The sequence below is a fragment of the Salminus brasiliensis genome, chromosome 21 (assembly GCF_030463535.1).
Source record: "Salminus brasiliensis chromosome 21, fSalBra1.hap2, whole genome shotgun sequence".
Lineage (NCBI taxonomy): Eukaryota > Metazoa > Chordata > Actinopteri > Characiformes > Bryconidae > Salminus > Salminus brasiliensis.
Genome location: NC_132898.1, coordinates 31,743,616 through 31,766,658, shown reverse-complemented (window position 1 = coordinate 31,766,658; position 23,043 = coordinate 31,743,616). Strand labels below are relative to the sequence as shown.

At 44.1% G+C, this 23,043-nt stretch overlaps 1 protein-coding gene across 2 annotated transcripts in view; it reads right to left on the bottom strand.

Moving 5' to 3' along the window:
- The window catches only part of foxp4 (forkhead box P4), a 177,656-nt gene that overhangs the window by 41,474 nt on the left and 113,139 nt on the right, over positions 1–23,043 (bottom strand). Inside the window, exons 5-9 of one of the 2 annotated variants that reach the window (XM_072666560.1) lie at positions 22,256–22,345; positions 12,278–12,431; positions 4,803–5,007; positions 3,232–3,330; positions 709–813 (exon numbers count right to left, since the gene is read on the bottom strand). In XM_072666560.1, the coding sequence (XP_072522661.1) occupies positions 709–813; positions 3,232–3,330; positions 4,803–5,007; positions 12,278–12,431; positions 22,256–22,345 (653 nt within the window). The remainder of the gene's footprint in view (positions 1–708; positions 814–3,231; positions 3,331–4,802; positions 5,008–12,277; positions 12,432–22,255; positions 22,346–23,043) is intronic. The other variant, XM_072666561.1, reaches the window with a different exon arrangement.

Genomic DNA, 23,043 nt, shown 5'->3' with positions numbered 1-23,043 from the left:
TGGAATTCGTCGCAGCGTCCGGTTGTGCACTGAAAACCGGCCATGTCCAGATCAACTCTGAACCAACAGAGTGACGGCTTTAGGTGCAAATAGAAGTGGAGGTGGTATACATGACTACTTAAAAGAGGTACAAGGTACCAAGTCATTTAGGAGGCTTAGTAGAAGATACACTAAAAGGACAAAAGTATTGGGACACCTGCTCCTTCACTGTTTCTTCTGAAATCAAGGATATTAAAAAGAGTTGATCCTGCTTTTGTTGGAGTAACTGTCTCTAAAGAAGACTTTCTACAAGATGTTAGAGGAGCATTGCTGTGAGGATTTGATTGCATTGAGGAATAAGAGCGTTAGTGAGGTCAGCTCTAACTCCCCAACTCCTCCCAAAAGTATTAAATGGAGCAGCGCCATCATTTCTCTCTATGTACCTCTCTAGCCCACGCCTTTAAGCATTAGGCATTGGGCCAGTAGGGTCACCAATGTTTACCAGCTCCAGAGAGTTCTATTCTACTGGCAATACTTCTCTACAGGGACTAGACCAGCTGTGTGTGTGTGTGCACTTTGCATCTGTGGGTGTGTGTGCACTTTGCATCTGTGGAGTGCAACTTAAAGTAGATGAATGCATTCATTAGAAGGGGTGTCCACAAACATTTGGACAACCTTAGAAGGATGCAGGCATGCAGGGACGATGGTTGATTGACGGGTGTGACTTACTTGATGAACTGCCCCATGTCTTCACAGAGCGCCTCGCAGCCTGGCCATTTACACTCGCCGTGGCCGTAGAGCGGATGAGAGGCCGTGTGTTCCTCATGGGTTGAGCTGACAGACAGATGAACAGATTATGGTTAGTGAGGTCTATCTCTTTCTCTCTCTATATATATACATATATACACACACATACATCAGCCATAACATTAGGACCACCTACTGAGTAGGTCCACCATGTGCTCCCCAACAGATCTGACCATTCAAGACCATTCATGAACTCCGCAAGACCTCTAATGAGACCTCTTATGGTATCTAGCACCTTCAGACATGAGCAGCAGATCCTGTCCTTAAGTCCTGTAGGTTGTGAGGTGGGCCCTCCATGACCGATAGGTGCCCTAGACCCTGTCTCCGGTTCACCGGTTGTCTTTTCCTGGACCACTGGTAGTAGGTACTGACCACTGCACTGACCGGAAACACCCCACAACACCTGCCTGATCACTAGAATGCAGTGATGTGATTTATCACAATAATAATAACATACCATCAGATTGCCAATATAACAATACACACAATATGGACAAAAGTATTGGGACGCCTGCTCATTCATTGTTTCTTCTGGAATCAAGGCTATTAAAAAGAGCTGATCCTGCTTTTGTTGAATTAACTGTCTCTACTGTCCAGAGAAGACGACTTTCTACTAGATTTTTAAGACGCATTGCTGTGAGTATTTGATTGCATTCAGCAACAAGAGCATAACAGAGTATTGGCAGTAATTTTCTACAGGGACCACTTTTAGTAGGTACTGACCACTGCACTGACCGGGAACACCCCACAACACCTGCCTGACATTTTGTAGATGTTCTGACCCAGTTGCTGCCTAACATATCCTGGTGCTAATGTTATGGCTGATGCATATTTGAGGGCATTTTCATCCTCCAAATAAACAAACACACACACACACAGACAGACTCCACAAGCACCGCAGAAGGAGGGTCAAATCGCGTTCGGCTGTACTGCTCGATCCAAAGAGCTTGTCAGCACATAAATGCACACCATTTGACTATTACACAGCAATGAAACCTGACGTCCAAGTCTCAATGGTGCACCACTGCTGAAAAAGCACGCATACTTCTTCTTCTGTGGGCTGGAAAGTTTGGACGTCTTCAAGGATTTCTGACATCTCTCCTGAATGGCAGCGTCCTTTCAAAAACACCTGATGTGAGCGACACCGTATCCCCCCATCAGCTCCCAGCCTCTTTCAGCGTGGCCAAAAACAGCCCACCGCAAACACGAGGCCTCGAATCAAGCGGCCTTTCTCGCCGGCGTTTTCAGTCAGCTCTCTTACGGATAAGGTGGCTTTGAAGCGCTGACAGAGTAAGCTGGTGGAGAGGTGGAGGGGGAGGAGGGTTGGTGGACTTGTGTTTAGTTTGAGATACTGCCATTGTGTTTGTGGGCGGGCAGCTGGAGTTGCGGGCTTTGGATCGTGCCTTTGGGCCTGGCTTCTGCAAAGACCCACAGCAGCTCAGTCTCTCTCCTTCTCTCTCCTTTTTTCTCAGTGTACACTGTGAAACATGAGCAGTTCCTTGAAGAACTGCCTTTAAGGTACTCCAAGAACTCCAAAAACGTTCCTCAGTGCTCTTAGAGGTTTTGGGATTCCTCAGTATGAGGTTCCTAGAGGATCTTTGGGCTACATTAGGATATATGATCCTTGAGGAACCTTTGGAGAAACCTCTTAAGGTTCTTTAAGGATCTTTCAGAGGTTCCTCTGCTTCAAATATAAGAACCTGTGAAGGTTCCCCTCCTGTAACAGTGATTTCCCTACTTTTTATCTTATCTCGCTCGCTCTCTCCCTCTCTCTCTCTCTCTCTCTCGCTCCAGCTCCTCCAACCTCTACAGGCATCTTTCATTTCAGGCCCTGGCTAGCAGCCATGGGCTAGCATGTAGCGTAGGCACTGCGACCGCAGTATCTTCTGTCATGTGTCTGATTGCTGCTAAGCATGAGTTAGGATAAGAGTGTGTGTGTGTACGTGTGTGTGTACGTGTGTGTGTGTGTGTTTTCCTTGTGGTGGTTGAGGGTCCGGGGAACTCTTCCCAAATCCACATCAGAGCGCTGCTTAACGCAAAGCAGCTTGCTTGCAGATGAGGTTCCCCCTGATGTGGAGCAGTGCACTCACACACACACACGCACTCACACACACACACACACACACACTCCGTTCTCTTTGTCAGATGTGCTGGCAGTGGAGAGCCCACTCAATTCAGAAGCTGCACCGACTCTAGACATTACAAACTACTGGCAACCACATCGTCCACATGCGCCATGCATTAGCCTCGCCGCACTGTTTTTCTTCTGTTCGGCATGTGTGTGTGTGTGTGCATGCGCACGTGTGTGTGTGTGTGTGTGCGTGTGTGTATGTGTGTATAACTCTGGCCCAGCATGAGCACTGGATGGGCTAGAACACCCAGCGAAAAAATGGAGGACACACACTGACTGTAGCATTACAAGGGTGTGTGTGTGTGTGTACTCACTGGGTACTCTGCAGAGGGGTGCCTTTGGAGTAAGGTGTGAGATGCTCGTCACTGGACTCCCCCTTGGTGAAGGACGAGATCCACTCAAAGAGTCTTGCTCTATAAAAAAACCCCAAAAAACATAGAAAATCCGTCAAGATTCCCAAGACGAAGGGCCAAACACACACACACACACACAACCACACACTCACACACACCGGTTTGTTTTTCTACAATGTAAGGACATGGGCATATCCAACATGCATAATGTAAAGGAAACCTAACAGTAATGGTAGTAACTAAAGTCTGAGTATTCGGGAAATCGTACAGGAGTTACGATTTGATATATTTTGCGATATATTGCAATTTCTTAAAAGCAAATTTTAGGAAAGCTGCCTTTTTTCCTAAAAAACACACCATCATTTGCATAAAATCTAAACATTGCTAAACATAATATCGCGATACTTTGATAAATTGATGTTCTCTTACACTCCTAGTGGTAATAGTGAGACATGACATACGTAACCTTAACAGCCAACATGCTCATGTGGGGCTCGCCTGGGTGGAACGTGGGCTAGGTGGGTATTGGCCCTCAGTGGTTGTTACTAGGACCCAGTTGGGCTTTCCAAATGGGCTCCATCATTATAGCCCACCCTAATCTCAAATGGATCCCATCTAGGCCCTGTGTACAGTATAAAACCCAGATAGGGCCCATGTTTAACCCTTCCTGGTCCCTCTATTGCCCCTGCTGGGATTCTGGTGGACATCCATATGGGACTAACCCCTGGACAAAACTCCCTGGTTCCCAGTTAGCAAGTTAGCCGACCCATACAGGCCCCATGTAGCCCACCTTAATCTCACATGTGTCCCATCTAGGCCCTGTGTACAGTGTACAACCCCGATAGGGCCCATGTTTAACCCCTCCTGGTCCCACTACTGTCCGTGCTGGGACCCTGGTGGGCATCCATATGGGACTAACCCCTGGACAAAACTCCCTGGTTCCCAGTTAGCAAGTTAGGCTACCCATACAGGCCCCACATGGGCACGTTATCTGGGTTACAGTCCGTCCCTGTTATTTTAGCACACTTACGCACACCTTTCTCCCACCTGGACTGAAGCAGAGCACTTTTATCCTCCCCACACACACACACACACACACACACGCTAAACTAGCACTGAGGCGCCAGGGACGCTAAAGGCACGCTATATTCTGAAGAACTCGCACAAGCACCAAATATTAAATTAACCCAGGGCACTTTACACCTGCACATCAAATGGGACCCTGACAGCACAGGCCATGAAATATTACATTGGAGAAAACACAACACACGTTGATGAAATATGGGCATTTCAGCAACGTGCCACTTACTCACAGGATGTACTTCAGCTGAAAATACCAAGCTATTCATATCACAACCCAGATGTGCTTTTAATACCCCCTCAATCTTCCATTTGGCCCACATTCCAGTGTCAGAAACATCTCACAACATCCATTACGGAGCGAGGGTCAAAGGCAAAGGCAGAACCCACACTGCAGAACAGCGTGCCGCCGGGGCTCCGGCAGTCAGATCCGTGACCGAGGCCCTTCTCACCTGTCTCTCTTTGGAGTGTGCATGGAGTTCTGTCCATTTGGCAAAGGATGATGGGGGATCTGAGGTGAGACCTTGGAGGCCGAGTATGAGGTAGAGTTAGAGCTGTTGGTGCTCAGGTCGAGGCCTTCGTGTTTAATGACCTCCTCCGCGCTCTGCACACCCGCCACGTCCTTCCACAGCTGCTGCAGGTCCGTCGGACACATGGCTGATAAGAGAGAAAGAGAGAGGCACAAGGGAAGGAGGCCAACAAATCATTAGTATTAAATATTAATAAATACATTTTTATTTATCATTTTAGATAAATAATAAAATGTAATTTTGTTAAATAATTTTTTTATTATTATTTTTGCATTTTTATACAATTTATTATTAATTATCTTGTTGGGACTTAAGTAATAACAATTTACAATATATATATATATAACTAAATAAAGCATTTTTTGGACCAAAAAAGACAACATTTCGATTTTTCATGTGCAATAATTCAGACTATTATTATAATCCACTTCAACATTCCAGGTATACAGAAATACCAACTCTATATAATCAGAAATATGATTAACATAAAATTAATATGTTAATTTAATATTTTTTTATGCAGGGCTCACATGTGAATGTGGGCTAGGTGGGTTCCAGGTGGTCATGGGCTCTCAGTATGTTTGTACATGTGTTGTTACTGGGACCCCGTTGGGCTTCCCAAATGGGCTCCATCATCATTACAGCCCCCCCCCCCCTTTAATCTCTGCAGAGGTTTACTGAAGCTCTAATCAGATCTGTCCAATTCTCATATTCAGATGCTCCAGGTGGTTTAATGAACTGGATCAGTTAGGACTTGTATATATAATATTATATAAAAACCTCTAAGGTTAATATATATGTTAGTAAAATGTGTTTTATTATATATTTTTTAAATTGTACATTATTTCCATAGCAGCTGGAGACCTATAGCTACACCTATCAGCCACAGCATTGACATTTTGCATGACAGGTGTTCCAGTGACTCCTGTGAAGGACTGGGATTTATATATTAGGCAGCGAGTGAACAGTCAGTGACGTGGAGAAGCAAGGAAAGTGGGCAAGCGTATGAATCTGAGACACTTTATCAAGAACCAAAGTGTGATGTTCTAGACAATGACTGGGTCAGAACATCTCCAGAACATCAGGCAGGTTTGGTGGGGTGTTCCTGGCATGCAGAGGACAGTACCTACTAAGGAAGGACAACCGGTGAACCTGTGACAGGGTCATGGGCACGCCCGAAGCTCACTCCTGTAATCTGTAGCAGCCCCAGCTTGCAATTTACAGGACTTCCAGAAGCCAGATACCACAGCAGGACACCTTCAGAGGACTTGTGAAGCCCATGCCTTGACGGGTCAGAGCTGTTTTAGTGGCACGAGGAGGGGGGGTGGGGAGCTAGACAATATTAGGCAGGTGGTTTTAATGTTATGGCTGGTCGTTGTCTGGTGTCTGAGAGGTGCATCCATGAGGAATGATCAGGACATCTCCTCTTTATCACCCTCCACCCTCTCTCCCTCCCTTTGTCTTGAACCCGTGCCAACTGGCACGGTGCGTCCCTCCCTGGAGGATCATAAAGCCTGGCAGCACGCTGACATTAGCGTGGCAAACCCATAAAACACCCTGGGCTCGCCCCCCGCGCCACCCTTAGGCCGGGCGAGCGGGACTTGTTAACTTTGTTGGAGAGCAGCAGCAGCAAGGAATCGGGCTCGTCCGGAATCAGAGGAAGCGAGCGGCTAATTCCAGCCTGTTTTTGTTAGCTTTCCACATCTCCGCAATTCCCCCGGCTGCCCCTATTTGTAATTATTGCTGTCCCGACCAACTTCGCTGCCCCCTTCTGTCACCGGCTGTATTAATCTTGGCGAGGTGGTCTCTGTTCTCTGCCGTTTTTTTTTTTTCCTGCAAACTTGCTGAATTCAGGCTTGTTTTTGTTCCTCTCACTTTTCCGCAATGGAGCAGGGGGCTGCAGGTTGGAGGGAGGATGGAGGGAGCGAAAAAAGAAGAAGCAGAAGAAGATGAAGAAAAAAAAAAAGAGGGTGGGGGATAATTCCATTCCACCCCCAAACCCGAGCATGTCTGGCGCAAGCTGTTCCCGAAAAGCCACAGCCTGCTATGCTATCACACATGGCAGGGACTTAATAGCAATCCAAATATTATGTCTGGTGCGTCGGCATTCTTGTCTTGAGCCCCGCCAAAACAAAACTCCAGGCTGGGGCCTGTGCTCTCGCCTCTCAGCGGGACGGGGGCCAGGGGGGTGATCTACGGCCACACTTTTAGCTCCGGTCTGTCCGGCCTATCCGCGCCCCCCCTTTCTAAGAGACAACCTGCTGGAGCAGCGAAAAGCCACTGATCTGCTCTGACCCCTACAAATCATCAGTGGTGGGGTGAGGGACATAGGAATGGAGAGAGAGACAGAGAGAGAGAGAGAGAGAGAGAGAGAGAGAGAGAGAGAGAGAGAGAGAGCGTAAAAGTGCAAGACTGAAGAGTGAGCACAATAGGGAGTAAGAAGAAGAGTTGCAAAGGGAGTAAAGGGGAGAGAGAGAGAGAAACTGAGAGAGAGAGAGAGAGAGAGAGAGAGAGAGAGAGAGAGAAACTGAGAGAAAGAGAGAGAGAGAGAGAGAGAGAGAGAGAGAGAGAGAGAGAGGATGCAGGGTGGAGACAAAATGGTTTACCTACCATGAAGTGTTTTTGTTTCTCACTTTCTCCCCAACACACACACACACACACACACACACACACACACACGTACCGAGCTGAGGGGCAGGTGGGGCATTTCCTCTGTGGCTAGACTCCAGTGCTTTTCCTCAATGCCCACAGACACCCCTCCTCGAACAAATATGCATGCACACACAGAAATCACACACACTTCCACTCCGAGACCACCGAGCTAAGCACCCAAGAGAAGCCCAGGCGACTGTAGGACTCACAGCGCTGCTGAAAGAGGAGCATATGGTGGTTTTATGCTTTCCTGTGCATGTATGTTAATTCTGTTTGGGGGGAGAAATACTTCTTTCCTGCATTTTGCCTCCCTACGCTCTTTTAACTCCACTTATGCAGTTCTGAGTAATTATATATGACTTATGTAAATATGAGCGACTATGTATAACTTCAGTTACTAAACCAACTGCTTAACGTCATCTACTTAGCCTATGTAGTTATGAGCAATCATTTCAATGACTTATGTAAATATGAACGACTACATATAACTTATAAGTATAACTTATATGTATAAGTTAATTATATGCAGTTAGGAGCAATTCTGTATGAGTTAATTACTTAACTTCAATTACTTATGTATTTATGAACAATTACATATAACTTCAGTTACTACATTTCAACTATTCAACATCAACTCAGCATATGAAGTTATGAGCAATTATGTACTATAACTTCAATTACTTATGTAGTGAAGAGCAATTGCCTAGGATATTTTCAATTACTTAACTTCAATTGCTTATGTATTTATGAACAATTACATATAACTTCAGTTACTACATGTTAAACTACTTAACATCAACAAGCTTTTGCGGTTATGTTACTTTCAATTACCTAAATTCAATTACTTATGTAGTTTTGACCAACTATGTATAATGTCCATGACTAAACTTCAATTACTTATGCAGTTATGAGCAATTACATATGATTGCAATTTCTTGAACATCAAGTACTTACTTAGTCATGAGCAATTATGTATAAGTTCAACTGCTTAAATTCAATACTTGTGTAGTAAAGAGCAACTGCCTATGAATATTTCAAGTACTAATTACATATAACTTTAGTTACTATAATTCAACATCAACTCAGCATATGCAGTTATGAGCAATTACGTATTATTATATCATATAACTTCAATTACCTATATTCAATTACTTATGTAGTGAAGTGAATTGCCTATGATATTTTAAATTACTTATGTATTTATAAACAATTACATATAATCTCAGTTATTTAACATGAGCAATTACTTATATAGTTATAATATAACTTCAATTACTTGTAGTAATTATGAGCAACTAGGTATAACTTCAATTACCAAACTATTAGTCTATGTTGTTCTGGTTAATTACCTATGATAACTTCAACTACTCAACTTTAAGTATTATGTAGTTATGTGCAATTACTTATACTCATAACTACATACCGGCATACTCTCTAAGTAGTTACTGCTGTGAAGCTACAATCAAGCACAGGTTTAATAAGAGGCAGCAGGCAGGTGTCTCAGCTTCTGCCACTTGCCTGCCACTGCCTTCTTGATCAGTTTCGAGTCAGTCGAGAGTTCTCTAACTGAGCTGGAGCTGTCAGTGAGATCTGATAAATATAATCTATAAACTATATCATTTTTATTTAGGATCAATAACTGAGTAATAATATAGCCGCACACTGAGGCCCAAGTGAGAGGGCCAAGTGCGACGGACAGCGCCTTCAGCCAATCAGAGGGTTCAATCCTCCACTGCCTGCTTTTCTGCATCGCCTGAAACAATGCAAATGAGAGAGGCCCTGGGAAGGAGCTGCAGAAAACTCTTTCACTACTTGGACGACAAAAAAAAGAGGCACAGCAGACGTGACAGATATTGATATTAGAAAAACAGCCCCGGTTAGCCGTCCCTCCGCGGGAGCTGCTATTGAGTCATTCGGCAAGTGGAAAATGCCAGTTGGCCCGAGGGAACGATTTGCAAGGCGCAACAAACAAAAAACAACGCACCGGGGCGGCGGCGCCACCCGCGGACCGGGAGGACAAATCCTTTTCAGGCGGCCGGCCGCGGCCAGGCATGACCGGCCCGAAGAATGCGCACGGTTGGCTGGTTGGCTTTAATGGAAGGCCTCTATTCAGAGAGGGACTGCTGGGGAAATTCCGCAATGCCCCCACTGCAAGGGAGCAAGGGAGTCTCGGCTTCATTGTTCTTCTTCGGACCCCTTCGGAACGATGATGTCAGCAAAGGGGTTGGGGCTGGTGGTGGGCGTGGCCAGGGACGACATGCCAAGGCCAAAAGTTTGCAGCTGTCGAAAAAATTACGTCCCCTAAGCCCGCGAGCTTTCCATATAAGCTCTCTAGGTTTCTCTCTTTCTGTCTCTCTTTCCACCAGATGACTTTTCCTAAAAACAGCCTTCTGTGTGTGTGTGAGAGAGAGAGTGTGCCGGCGCTCACATGTGTGTATGCATTCACACACACGCGCGCGCACACACACACACACACCCTGGGCCGCTCAGGACAGAGCGTGGAGAGGACTGTTTTCTTAAGATTGAAATAATCAGAGATGTCAGGGGCAATGAGAGCAAATGAAAGTCAAGCGCAGTAATAGACGGCCAGTCTCATTTCGGAGGCCTCTCGCGCTCTCTCTCGCGCACTCTCTCCCTCTCTCTCCTTCTCTCCCAGGAGCAGAGGGAGGGGAAGTCTGCCGAGGAAACTCGAGAAGCCTCCTTGTTTGTTCTCTCCTATTGAGGCTTTTGTAATGTTACGGTCACTGTGGAACCCGTAAAAAGCCATGTGTCTCGTTACGAAGCGCGCCAGGGCCGGCCAGTTCGCAGTCAGGACTCATTTGCGGAGAGGCCAATTGACGAAACGAGGGATGTAGGAAAGTATATATAAGGCACACTTAGAGCAAAATAAAAAAAACCAACCAAAAAGCCTCATTTCCTCTGGCGGGATCAGTGCGTCTGGCCCACCTAAAACTCAGGGACACACACATTTGAACACACACACACACACACACTGACAGAAGTGCACACAATCCTCCAGCGAAGTCCAGCGAATTTTGTGGCATATTTTACCTATTATCCAAATGACTGCCTTCCACAAAACCAACAATCAAGTGTGCCTTTTATCTTTTTACGAGCTGATTAAGTTAACAAGCTTCACATGTGGCTCTGCGTACAGGGCTGTGGTTAGTCTCCGGGGGGTCACCCATCCCACTCTAATAGATTAAGATGATAGCCTGTTGCTCGGTTTAGAGGAGGGCCACGGAGGGGCTGGTTTTATAGCTGACGTTATTAGCGCTCGACACTGCGCGTGTTCATGTTTATGGCAGGGGGTCAGTATGCGAGTGTATGGCTGCATATAGAGGACCTATAGGCCAGCACAGAGTTGGGCAGGCAGGCTGAAAGTGTGTGTAAGTGCATTTATGTATGTGTGTGTGTGTGTGTGTGTGTGTGTGTGAGTGGGACAAGGTTAGGCAGGCCTAGGCCTTGCGAGAACCATCTGGTCCTGGGCTAGGCTAAGAATACACAGGCTGTGTTTATTTAGCATGCTGCATTTTTTCCTAGGGTTCGCTTTCCTTTAATAGGCATCTCTAAAGGAGTGAACCCGCGGACGTGTGGTGCCCCTGTGGCAGGCCTTACAGCCCGGGAGGAGAGGAGGCGCTGGAAAAGAGAGGGACCACCTGGATGAGAGACTTGGATGGGTGTAGTACATTGCCTTGGGACTAGGGGGAGCTGTATGCTATAATCCAAATGGAGCAAAGCTGGTTAAATGTTAGCATTGCCGAAGCATTGGTGGATCTACTTCACTGATTCTGTGATGTCAGAATCAATTCCAATAGTAATCAATAAACGTTCATTCTGAATAATTGGTACCTGAAAAATGAATGGTAGATTCAGAATAGGTACTACTAATCAGTAGGTACTGAAAGATTCTTATTGGATAATTATTTGGTATGGAATACTTAGTATGTACTGAATATTTCCACTGAATAATTAGTAGATACAAAATAATAAGTATGTACTGAAATTTAGAAGATACTGAATAATTTTTACTTAATAATTCATCAATGCTAAATAATTAGAAGATAATATTAGAAGATACTAAAGAATTAGTAGATACTGAATCATTCTTAATAAATAATTAGTAGGTACTGAATCATTCTTACTGAATCATTAGTAGGTACTGAATCATTCTTACTGGTACAGAATAATTCTTATTGAATCATTCTTACTGGTACAGAATCATTTTTACTGAATCATTAGTAGGTACTGAATCATTCTTACTGAATCATTAGTAGGTACTGAATCATTAGCATTTACAGAATCATTCTTACTGAATCATTAGGTACTGAATCTATAGTATGTACTGCATCATTCTTACTGAATCATTAGTAGGTACTGAATCATTAGCAGGTACAGAATCATTCTTACTGAATAATAAGTAGATATAATAATAAGTAAGAAAATAGTAATTACTGACAAGTACTTTTAATTACTCACTAAACTGAATAATTAGTACTGAATAATTAGATGTTTGGAGATGTTAAATGTAAAACTGGCTTGGATTCAAAGAGTTAATGGCCTGTATTTCCACTAGATTCCACTGGATACATTACTGAGTTCCTCCTTTTTTAAGAATGACTCCTGAATCAAACTGTGGGGAAATTTGAGATGTGATGATTCACTGAAGCGTTTGGACACACCTGGAATGTGTGTGTTAGTGTGTTACTGTGTGTGTGTGTGTATGTGTGTGTGTATGTGTATACCTTGCTGCAGGCTCTGTATGGGTACTGCTCCTTGGCCAGGCTGCAGGCTGACGAGGCCCTGCCTCTGCAGGTTGAGGATGTGCTGCTGCTGTAGCTGCTGCATCTGGATCAACTGCTGCTGGAAGGCCAGCTGCTTGCTGCCCAACTGCTGCTGCTAGAGAGAGAAAAGAGAGAGACAGAGAGACAGAGAGAGAGAGAGAGAGCGTCCGAAAGGGTTAAACAACGGCAAAAAGGGACGGGAAAGGAGAGGAAGAGGCACAGAGAGTGGCAGGATGGGGAGGGAGGGAGAAAAGGAGACACTCATTTGCTTTTATAAGCCTTCAAACCTCCACCAGGACATGTTTAGATAAGACACATCCTGGAATAGAGACACTTTTTCCCTTTGGTCACCACTGCACTTCCTGCGGCGGTGGACATCAAGTGCCCATACGCAAGCCAGCTGCACGGAACCCCCCAAAAAAAGGGATTCGCCTGGAGTTATAGTTATGGATAATGCTCGATCTATGAGCGAATGACTGCACATGTGGTCTGGAAACCCACACACACACACACACACACTCGTACACACTCACGATGCGACTGCGCCATGTGTAGCAATCTGTTAGCATGCGGCTGCTGCACGAATTAACGCGGCAATAAACAATGACAAACGACATCTGCGCATGATGTTAAGCACAGTTCCAAGTTATATGACATCAGATGTTTATCATTTAACGATAAGGCACAATTCTAATCCCCCCAGCACACACACACACACACACACACAAACACTCCCTGTAACCCTAAATGAATGAAATACGCATCAAGAGAACCTCCAATAACCCCTCGCCACCACCCCCACCCCCAGGGCCTAAATGTGTGTAAAAATGCTGTGAGGTTTAATCTATGATGTCTGTACCCCCCCCCCACCCCCCCACCCCCCACAACACACACAAAAAAGGGGGGTTATCCCATTCGTTATCAGAGCTATGACATAAGGGCTGGAGCAGCAGGAAGACGGGCGGCCTGCTTTTTTAAAACACACCTCTGATCTCTGGCCAGGGCTGGAAGGGGTGTGTGTGTGTGTGTGTGTGGAGTGAGAGTGAGGAACACAAGCTTGTGTGTGTGTGTGTGTGTGTGTGTGTGTGTGTGTTATAACAACTTCTAGGCCCAATTCTAACCCTAATCCTAAAAGGGGAATTCCACCATATGGACAAAAGTATTGGGACACCGCTCTAAATCATTGAATTCTAATGTGATATTCAGTCTCTTTGCCACAAATGTGTAAAATCAAGCCCCTAGCCATGCAGTCGGCCTTTCATCCACACATCAGTGAAAGAACGGGAGGTTCTGAAGAGCTCACTGAACTCCAGCGTGGTTCTGTATGTAATAGGAGACACCGCTGCACCAACAACAACAAGTCAGCTGGTGAAATTTAGACCTTCCCTCCTAGATCCTGAGACCTTCCCCTGTGAGTGGTGTTATTATTATTGAACAGTGGAAGAGTTTAGGAGGAACAGCTCACAGAGAGCAGCTCAGACCATGTAAAGTTACAGAGCGGGGTCAGGGCCGAGTGCTGAGCTCCTTAGAGCAGAGTGCAGAAAAGCCTCCAACTGACTCAGTAACTGCAGGGAAGTCCTGAAAGCTCCTGTAGGTGGAATATTGAAGTGTCCCAATACTTTTGTCCATACAGTGTAGTTCTTATATAAAATGGTTCATTAAATGTACATTTCTAATACATTCATAGTGGAGTAATTGGGTTGTAATTGGGTACAGAGTTCCTATCAGCACCACTGTAAAGAACCCAGCAGTCCAGACCAGAGCCAGTCGTCTCTACAATGGACCATCTCGCACCAAACCACTCTGTATGACCGTGTTTACGTCCCAACCACTGAACTACGCCAAAATGTCTGAACCAATGAATGGAATTCTCCTAAAAATATAAACATGCAACTGCAAAGTCAGGCCAATGACATCTACTGCTGGTCCTGATACTGTCAAGACCAGAACTCCTGGTCCTGTAAACACCCCAAAGCAAACACTCACACACACTCTCCATCCAAAGTTCATCCATCTCTGGGGTGGAGAAGTGCAGATTTGGGGAGTCAGGCCAGGGGTGTGTGTGTGTGTGTGTGTGTGTGTGTTTGTGTTAGTGTGTGTGTGTGTGTGTGTAAGGGGGTAAAGGGTGAGCACTGCAGACTACATGGCATGTGCCGATAACGTCAGGCGGTGTCGCGGTGATAAATGTCCCCCTTCCTGAACAGCTTTCCAGCGGGACGCCTTTTTGATGTTCCCCCAAACGCGAGATGGGGCCTTATCGCACTCCAGATAACAGACAGAGCAGGAGAGAGCGAGAGAGAGAGAGAGAGTGCAGAGGGATGAAAAACTACTAAAAAAAAGGAGAAGGAGGAGAAGGAGACTGAAAATAAATAAATAACAGAACACTCTCCATCTTGGGCTGAACGGGCAGGCGGTCTCAGGGGGGAAGCATGGGCCAGCCGGGTCAGTTCTAGCAGCGGGGGCTGAAATCCACCAGTGCTGCGGAGTCCTACTGTACTCACACTAAAGCCTCTGCCTCTGAAACAGATCTTACAGCTAACGGCACTTGGATCGAGACTGGCTGGTGCTTTCTGGTCCGGGACACTGTGATAGTGGGCTAGGAGACAGATGTGGCCTGCTGTTTAGGGGGACACCAGCATACCACTTGGTAGACGTGGGTGAGGGATGGAGGAGTGCGCTGACCAGGGTGAGGGACGGAGGAAAAGAGAGCGAAACACAGAGAGTATATGTCCAAATGTTTGTGGACACCCTTTCTAATGAGTGCATTCAGCTTCACTTTAACTTGCACCCATTGCTGACTCAGATGTGCAAATACACACACACACAGCTTGTCTAATCCTTGTAGAGAAGCACTGCCAATAGAATAGGACTCCCCAGAGCAGATAAATCTACGCCTGCCAGGTGTGGGCTGGAGGAGGTTTAAAGCCCCCCAGCACTGAGGAGCTGTGGAGCAGTGGAAGAACTGTGTTCTCTGGAATGATGGTGGTGGAGCTCCATCCAGTACTTTTGGGATGGGTTGGGGAGTTGGGGATGATAAGGTGGGGTGGTTGCTACCCTTACCCTTAATGTTACCCTTGATTTTAGAAGGACAGTAGATGAGCAGGTGTCCCAATACTTTTGTCCATGTAATGTAAGAGCATTTCTGCGGTTTAAACCTCGAATCCAAGTGCTACATATCTCATAGTCATGGTTGGCTGAGACTTTCACTGGAAGAGCTTTGCTGTTTTTCGAACCCAGGAACCGTCACAGTAAGTGAGGGGTCAATTCTGGGGTAGTGGGATACAAACGCTGCCGTGTGAACAGATCTAGGTTACAGCACTGCGGAAAGGAGAGGGTAGATGCATGTCCAGACGGGGCTGGCGTTTGTTTGTGTGTATGAGTGTGTAGCGTGGGCCCTGGGGGGGAAAGAGCGGCGTCCATGCTTGACTAAGCGAGAGGTTCTCAGGCGAGAGAGGAGAAAAATGCGAAAGCGTGGTTATTCTCCACCACGCTTTCAACCCTCTCTTCCTCTCTCGCTTGGTTCCGAGGTTCATTTCAGAACCTGCAGCAGGTCCACCGGACCCGTGCTCACTTCCACAACCTCCTTTAAGAGCTACACCCCCCCACCCCCACCCCCCCCCCCCCCCCCCCCCACACACACAGGTGCCCTGAAACATGAACCACACAACAACACATTCCTACACACCAGAGCTCAAGACACTTGCACTTGTCGCTGAATGCAATCAAATCCTCACAGCAATGCTCCTTCTCCAAAATCTAGTAGAAAGTAGAAACTAGTCTTCTTCCCTGGACAGTAGAGACAGTTACTCCAACAAAAGCAGGACTGACTTTCTTTAATTTCCTTGATTTCAGAAGAAACAGTGAATGAGCAGGTGTCCCAATACTTTTGTCCTTATAGTGTACCTTCTACTAAGCCGCCTCACTGACTTTATACCATGTACGTCTTTTAGGTAGTCATGTTTAGCCAATCTGCTTTATGCTTAGACACTAAAATCACAATGTTTATTAATCCCCTTTATTTCAGGAGAAAAAAAAAGAGCAGGTGTCCCAATACTTTTGTCAATTTTTATATATAGGAAGAAGCTTCAAGTGACAAATATCATAAAGGCATAACGCCACAGTACTTTTGAATGGGCTCAGTTGGGAAGTTAGGGGTGATGAGATGGGGTGGTGATCATCATCATCATCATCGTCATCATCATCATCATTATCCCCAACATCCTGGCCTTGCTAACACTCTTGCTGCTGAATGCAATCAAATCCTCACAGCAATGTTCCAATATTTTTCCCTGGACAGTTTCAAGTTTTAACATCCTTGATTTTAAAGGAAGAAAGGAAGCCCATCATAAACAACCCCCCTTCAGGACCGCTCGAGACTGCAGGGATGTGACAAAGAGCGAAGGCGCGAAAGCAAGCGACGCAGCCTGCTGATGTCATCAGTGTGTGAAGTTCTGACAGGGCCGTACACCTCTCGCGCACAGGCCCTGATTTTAAAAGGGATTGAGAATGCACGGGGCAGGAGGCCCGGAGTTTGCTCCCAATCGCAGTAAGGCAGTAAAGCGAGCTGTAATTGCTGTCCGCACCACTGCTTGTCAGCATAGCGGCATGAACATGAGGTGAGAGATCGGCAGGCAGCGAGAGAGAGAGCGAGCGAGAGTGTGCGCGAGAGAGAGAGAGACAGTTGCCACTCACGTTTGTGGGTGTTGTCGATTCTGGCATTTTAAACTTTTTCTTCCCTCTGTTATTACGCTCCCTCTCCCTCTCTCTCTGGCTTTCTCAGTGTGTGTGTGTGTGTGTGTGTGTGTGTGAGTGTGTTTGACGGTTGGGCCCGCCGAGTCACCCCGGAGTCAGCCTAATGAAGTAGGCCTGTCATTCGTGGCTGGCATGCCCAAACTCTGTTTGATGTGCTCATAAATCAAGCTGACAGGCCTGTTCCTCCGCTAGCTTTAGCCACTCAAGTGCATCTAATGTAAACAGCGCGCAGACACAATGTGTTAAAGAACTTGAACCGTGTCCCAGGGGAGCGAGCGAGGAGAGAAAAGAACAGCACAGACAGAGAGAGAGAGAGAGAGAGAGAGAGAGAGGGGGAAATGGACACAGGGAGTAGGGGGAGGTGGATGGAGGAGAACAGGGTGGTGGGGGGGGGGGTGGATGAGTGGAAAAGGATAGACTGAACAGTCCGGGAAAAACAGAGGAAATGAGAAGCCTTTTTTTCCCCCCCTCTCTCTCGCTTCTCTCCTCCTCCAGTTGTTTAGTTGGACTCTCGCTCTGGACTTTCGCTTCTCTCGCTGTCACTCTCGTCCTCTCGCTCTCCGGCGGTCCGCCTCTCTCACGGATCCCACTGAATTCAACTGAACGACATGTGGGCTATGGAGAACCAGCTCCTACATAAGCATAGGTCTTTTTTTTTATTTTTATAACGACTGACATAAGCACCTGCGTAAGCTTTATCCACTTTATAATGTGACAAAAGTATTTGGACACCTGCTTCTTCTGGGAATAAATGAATATATATAAAAAATAACGTCCTAAATGAAGGTGCTGATGTTAAATTAGCATCTAAGCACGAAGCTGATTGGCTAAACATGACTACTTAAAAGGGTACATAGTACAAAGTCAGACAGGGGAGCTTAGTAGAAGGCACACTATATGGACAAAAGTATTGGGACTGCTCAATGTTCACTGTTTTGTTAAAAAAAAATTAATGGGATTATCCAGCTTTTGTTGGAGTAACTCTCTCTACTGTCCAGAGATGAAGGCTACTACTAGGGTTCGGAGGAGGAGTGAGGTGTGAGGATTTGATTGCATTCAGCAACAAGAGCATTGTTAGAGGTCAGGATGCTGGGTGATCACCACCCCACCTCATCATCCCCAATTCATCTTAAAGGTTTTGGATGGAGCACCGTCTCAACAACAGCTCCCCTGCTCTACAGCTCTCAATGCTGGGGGGCTTCTAGCCCACGCCTGGCATTAGGCAGCATGGTGCCAATTTGTAAAAGTAGCTGAATGTATTCCTTAGGAATGGTGTCCACAAACATTTGGACGACTTTCAGAGGAAAATGTCACTGAACTACTGAGTGATAGAGTGTGAGTGTGTATCAGCTGTGTGTTTGTGTGTGTGTGTGTGTACGTGAGTGGGCGACAGAACATGCTCATGTGTCAGCATGTACACGCGTCTCCGCTGGTGTGTTTGCGAGAGTGTGTGCAGGGTTTGCTCTCACACACCTTGTTGTGCATTTGCCACGCATTTGCCCTGTCAGTCACGATGCTGTCTGGGCCAAACCGAAGAGCTCTTAATTCCTCTTCTTCCTGGCCCACCTCTCCATACACACACACACACACACATACACACCGCCATCCTTCAACCTGCCATTAACTCCAGAGCTTAATTCTCCATACACTCCCTCTGCTACCTTCATCAGCTCTGCATTTTTCTACAGCACACTTCAGTAATTCTTTCCTCAACCACAGCTACAGTGAAACGCTTGGACACGCGTGACTGAACATTTTCCATGATAAACACATGTTGATGTAAAGCTGAAGCGCTTAAAATTCATTTCAAATCTACTCAAAATAAGACAAAAATTATATTTTATTTTCTATTTTAGAAACAAGTGGTTTTCAGAAGCCATAAAATTACAATATTGTAGAAAAAAAGGAAACAAGAAAGAAAGACCCAAAATTCCCAAACTATGAGAAGATGTGTGCTGTATGTAGGGATATTATAAAGTGTATAATGCTACTATACTGTATACAGTATAGTATATATTGTATATAGCAGTGCTTCTGCACTATATATAGGGTTTCTGTACTGTATATAGTGCTTTTATACTGTAGTATATATAGTGGTACTATACTGTATGTAATGTTACTAGAGTGTATATAGTGTTGCAATAGTGTATATACTGTATATAGTGTTACTATAGTGTATATAGTGTTGCTATAGTGTATATACTATACACAGTGTTACTATAGTGTATATAGTGTTTTTATAGTGTATATAGTGTTGCTATAGTGCTGCTAATGTGTCTATAGTGTTGCTATAGTGTATATAGTGTTGCTATAGTGTGTATATAGTGTTGCTATAGTGTGTTTAGTGTTGCTATAGTGTATATATAGTGTTGCTATAGTGTATATAGTGTTGCTATAGTGTATATAGTGTTGTTATAATGCATAGGGAGCTGCTATAGTGTCTATATAGTGTTGCTATAGTTTGTATATAGTGTTACTATAGTGTATGTACTGTTACTATAGTGTATATAATGTTGCTATAGTGCATAGAGATCTGCTAATGTGTCTATAGTGTTGCTATAGTGTATATAGTGTTACTATAGTGTATATAGTGTTGCTATAGTGTGTTTAGTGTTGCCATAGTGTATATATAGTGTTGCTATAGTGTATATAGTGTTGCTATAGTGTGTTTAGTGTTGCTATAGTATATATATAATGTTGCTATATGTTACTATAGTGTATGTACTGTTACTATAGTGTATATAGTGTTGCTATAGTGCATAGAGAGCTGCTATAGTGTCTATATAGTGTTGCTATAGTGTGTATATAGTGTTACTATAGTGTCTTTAGTGTTGCTATAGTGTCTTTAGTGTTGCTATAGTGTGCTTATTTGTGTTTTACAGCACTTGCTTGTTGTGGCTCTGCCAGCGGAGGTAGAAGAGTCAGTAAAGTCATGATAGAACAGTAAATATGATTAAAACTATTTGGCACTTTTCCTTCCTGTCCCTTTTACTGCAGAATTCACACACACACACACACACACACACACACACACACACACACACACACACTACGAGGAAACTGGATTCCTTTCAGCTTCTGTAAGTGCTTTTCTTCACATTGCAGAACTTGACCAGACTAGACTGATGCCGCCACCCACACCTCTGCAACTTCACTCAGACGCAGCGTTAGGAACCCATGACGTCTTGATACGAACCCCTAAAACTCATCAGCCTCTGTCTTGATTTCCTACTGAGGTCCTCTGTGCCCCACGGTCCAAATGCTCTCTCTGAACTTCTCTGCTCGCCACGTCCACTCAGACATCCTGACTACACGAGCAAGCACTTTAGAGCTGTCATGATTACTCAAGTAAATTGGAGGAAGTTTACCTTCTTAATGGATCAGCAATGAGAAGCTGGAAATCTGAACCCTATTCCATATAATCCATATATTCCATATCCCGGTGTTTTGAATAGTAGAAAAGCTTGCTAGACGTGTCCAAAATGAGCCCAAGAGAGCTATGAACTGACTCAAACTGCTGTACAACATCAATAATGAAGCTAGAATAAATTCATCTCCACAATATTTAGTGTTTCAGAAGAGGTGTTCAAATCTGGGGGAAGCTAATATTAATATTAATATTAATTAATTAAAAAACAATTCTAAACGTTATATAGTTTATTAATTAATTAAGTAAATGGCAGTGACAGCCCTAAAGCACTTCACCCATTAACCTTTCTGCTTCACTCTGAAATTACTATAAATTAGGAGTGTAAAAAATAATGATACATCAAAATATCACAATATTACGCTCTGGAATACTGTATTAAATCTTAAAAACAAAAAAAGTTTAATTGAATTTATAGTTTAGTTACATTAATAGTTTTTAAATTAAGAGTTCAGACAGTGGTTTGTTTTGTGTTGTGTTTAAACCCTGACCACTAGATGGCAGTGTTGTACTCTATCTTCAGATTCCACTGTTCTGATTAGATACAAAGCTTTTCTTTGACTCGGATTTTATGCAAATGATGGTGTTGTTTTTTATCCTGTAACAGTTTTCCTAAAATGTAAAATAATAATAATATTGTGATACACATCATATCAGCAGGCTCCTGCCAATACACAGCCCTGACCTAGTATGAACCTAGTATGTAAGTTATGAGAGTAAGGAACTGAAGGGCTTAAGGTGACTGTGTATTTGTGTGTCTGTGTGTGAAAGATTGAGAAAGGGGTAGTGAAGACAGACAGACAGACAGACAGACAGACATGGATTCTTAACCCCAGAGCCACTCTGGACACTGAAATTTGCGATTTGGTTTGAGCATCAGATTAGCGGTGATCTCCTGCTCCTCTACAGAGTGCAGGCAGGCCTTTGTTGTATTCTGGCTTGATCCACTCACCTTCATTACCCAAAGCAGCTCTCTCCTCCCACGCCGCCTTCACTGACAATTAAAGGAGCTCTCTGCACCCGCCACAGAGCCGTAATAGGGATTTTCCACTAGGCTTAGCAAGCGGCGACTTGTAAATTAATACTTAACGAGTATTAGTGAGAAGCCCGTGGTGAGGTTTGGAAAACGGCTGCGGGTCTTTGGGGGAAAAATAAAAATCCATATTCCCTTGATGTCTTAAGCCGAGCGCTCAGATCGCAGAGTACACAAGATGCAACTGAGCGGATGAGGGAGGAAAAGGAAAAGCGAGATGCGCTGAATCTTGAGTGTTTGTGTGTGTGTGTATACATATATATATATATATATATATATATATATATATATATATATATATATATATATCTATTTACTTTGTCTCCAAAACCTTGTATCTTCATTTCTGATGTTTTCTATTTTTTTTTATTAAAAATAATATTTCACATTTTTTTCCCAATTTTTTTTAACCCACACCCATTCTTAGCTCCCTTATAACTAGCAACGCTCCAGACACTAGAAGGGTATGGCCTTAACCCACGTCCCCTCCGATACATGCAAAGCCTCCGGCATATATTGAATCTGACAGTCCAAATTCACGAGGAATGGACCAATAGAAACACTATTGGAGGGAGATACGAGGTTCTGCTAGAATGGTCTGATGGAGTTTAGATGTTCAGTATTCCAGGATGTAATCTAGAGAAGTATCCAGTCACGCTGTGTTTCTCAAGCTCCTGAAGGTATACAGGCTTTTGCTGTGCACTAAGCCATGGTGGAGCACACTCACCTCTTTGGCCTGCTTCCCTGCTTGCTGCTGCTGCTGGCTGAGAAGCTGGAGGTGCAGCTGCTCCTGCTGTTTCTTATAGTACTCCTGCAGCTAGAGTGTGCAAGAGAGAGAGAGAGAGACAAAGAGAGAGAGGGTATAGGTAACTATAATATATACAATATATACATATTTTATAAAATTTTCTCATTGTAATAAAATAGAACTTAATATTTTGGGAACATAACCAACAATATCTGTATTGATATTGTTACTAATATCAAATTACTAATACTAGCTACTTTTGTGATTATTATGGAGCATCTTGTCATTATGAGAAAATATCTCATTATTTTAATATCTCAATATCTCAGTATTTGGAAATACAACATATGATATTATGCATAATTATGACATAGACATATCTCATAATAACAAGATGTTTTCTCACAATAATTCAATATTTATTTCAGAATTATTCCAACAGGATATCTCATGATAAGAAAATGCTAGAGGGGTATTAAGCATGATTATGTGTATTATGTGTATTTATGACATTGACCTATCTCATAATAACAAGATATTTTCTCACAATAATTCAATATTTATTTCAGAATTATTCCAACAGGATATCTCATAATAAGAAAATGCTGAAGATTTTTTTTTATATATATATATAATTTATTTAATTTTCATTTGATTTATTTTGCTGGGCAGCAACACGCCTCCTCCTTGTGATCTTATGGTCTCTAGCACCTGTAGAAATTTTATATTTTTTAGTGCATGATGAAACAAGCTTGCCACTTGCTTGT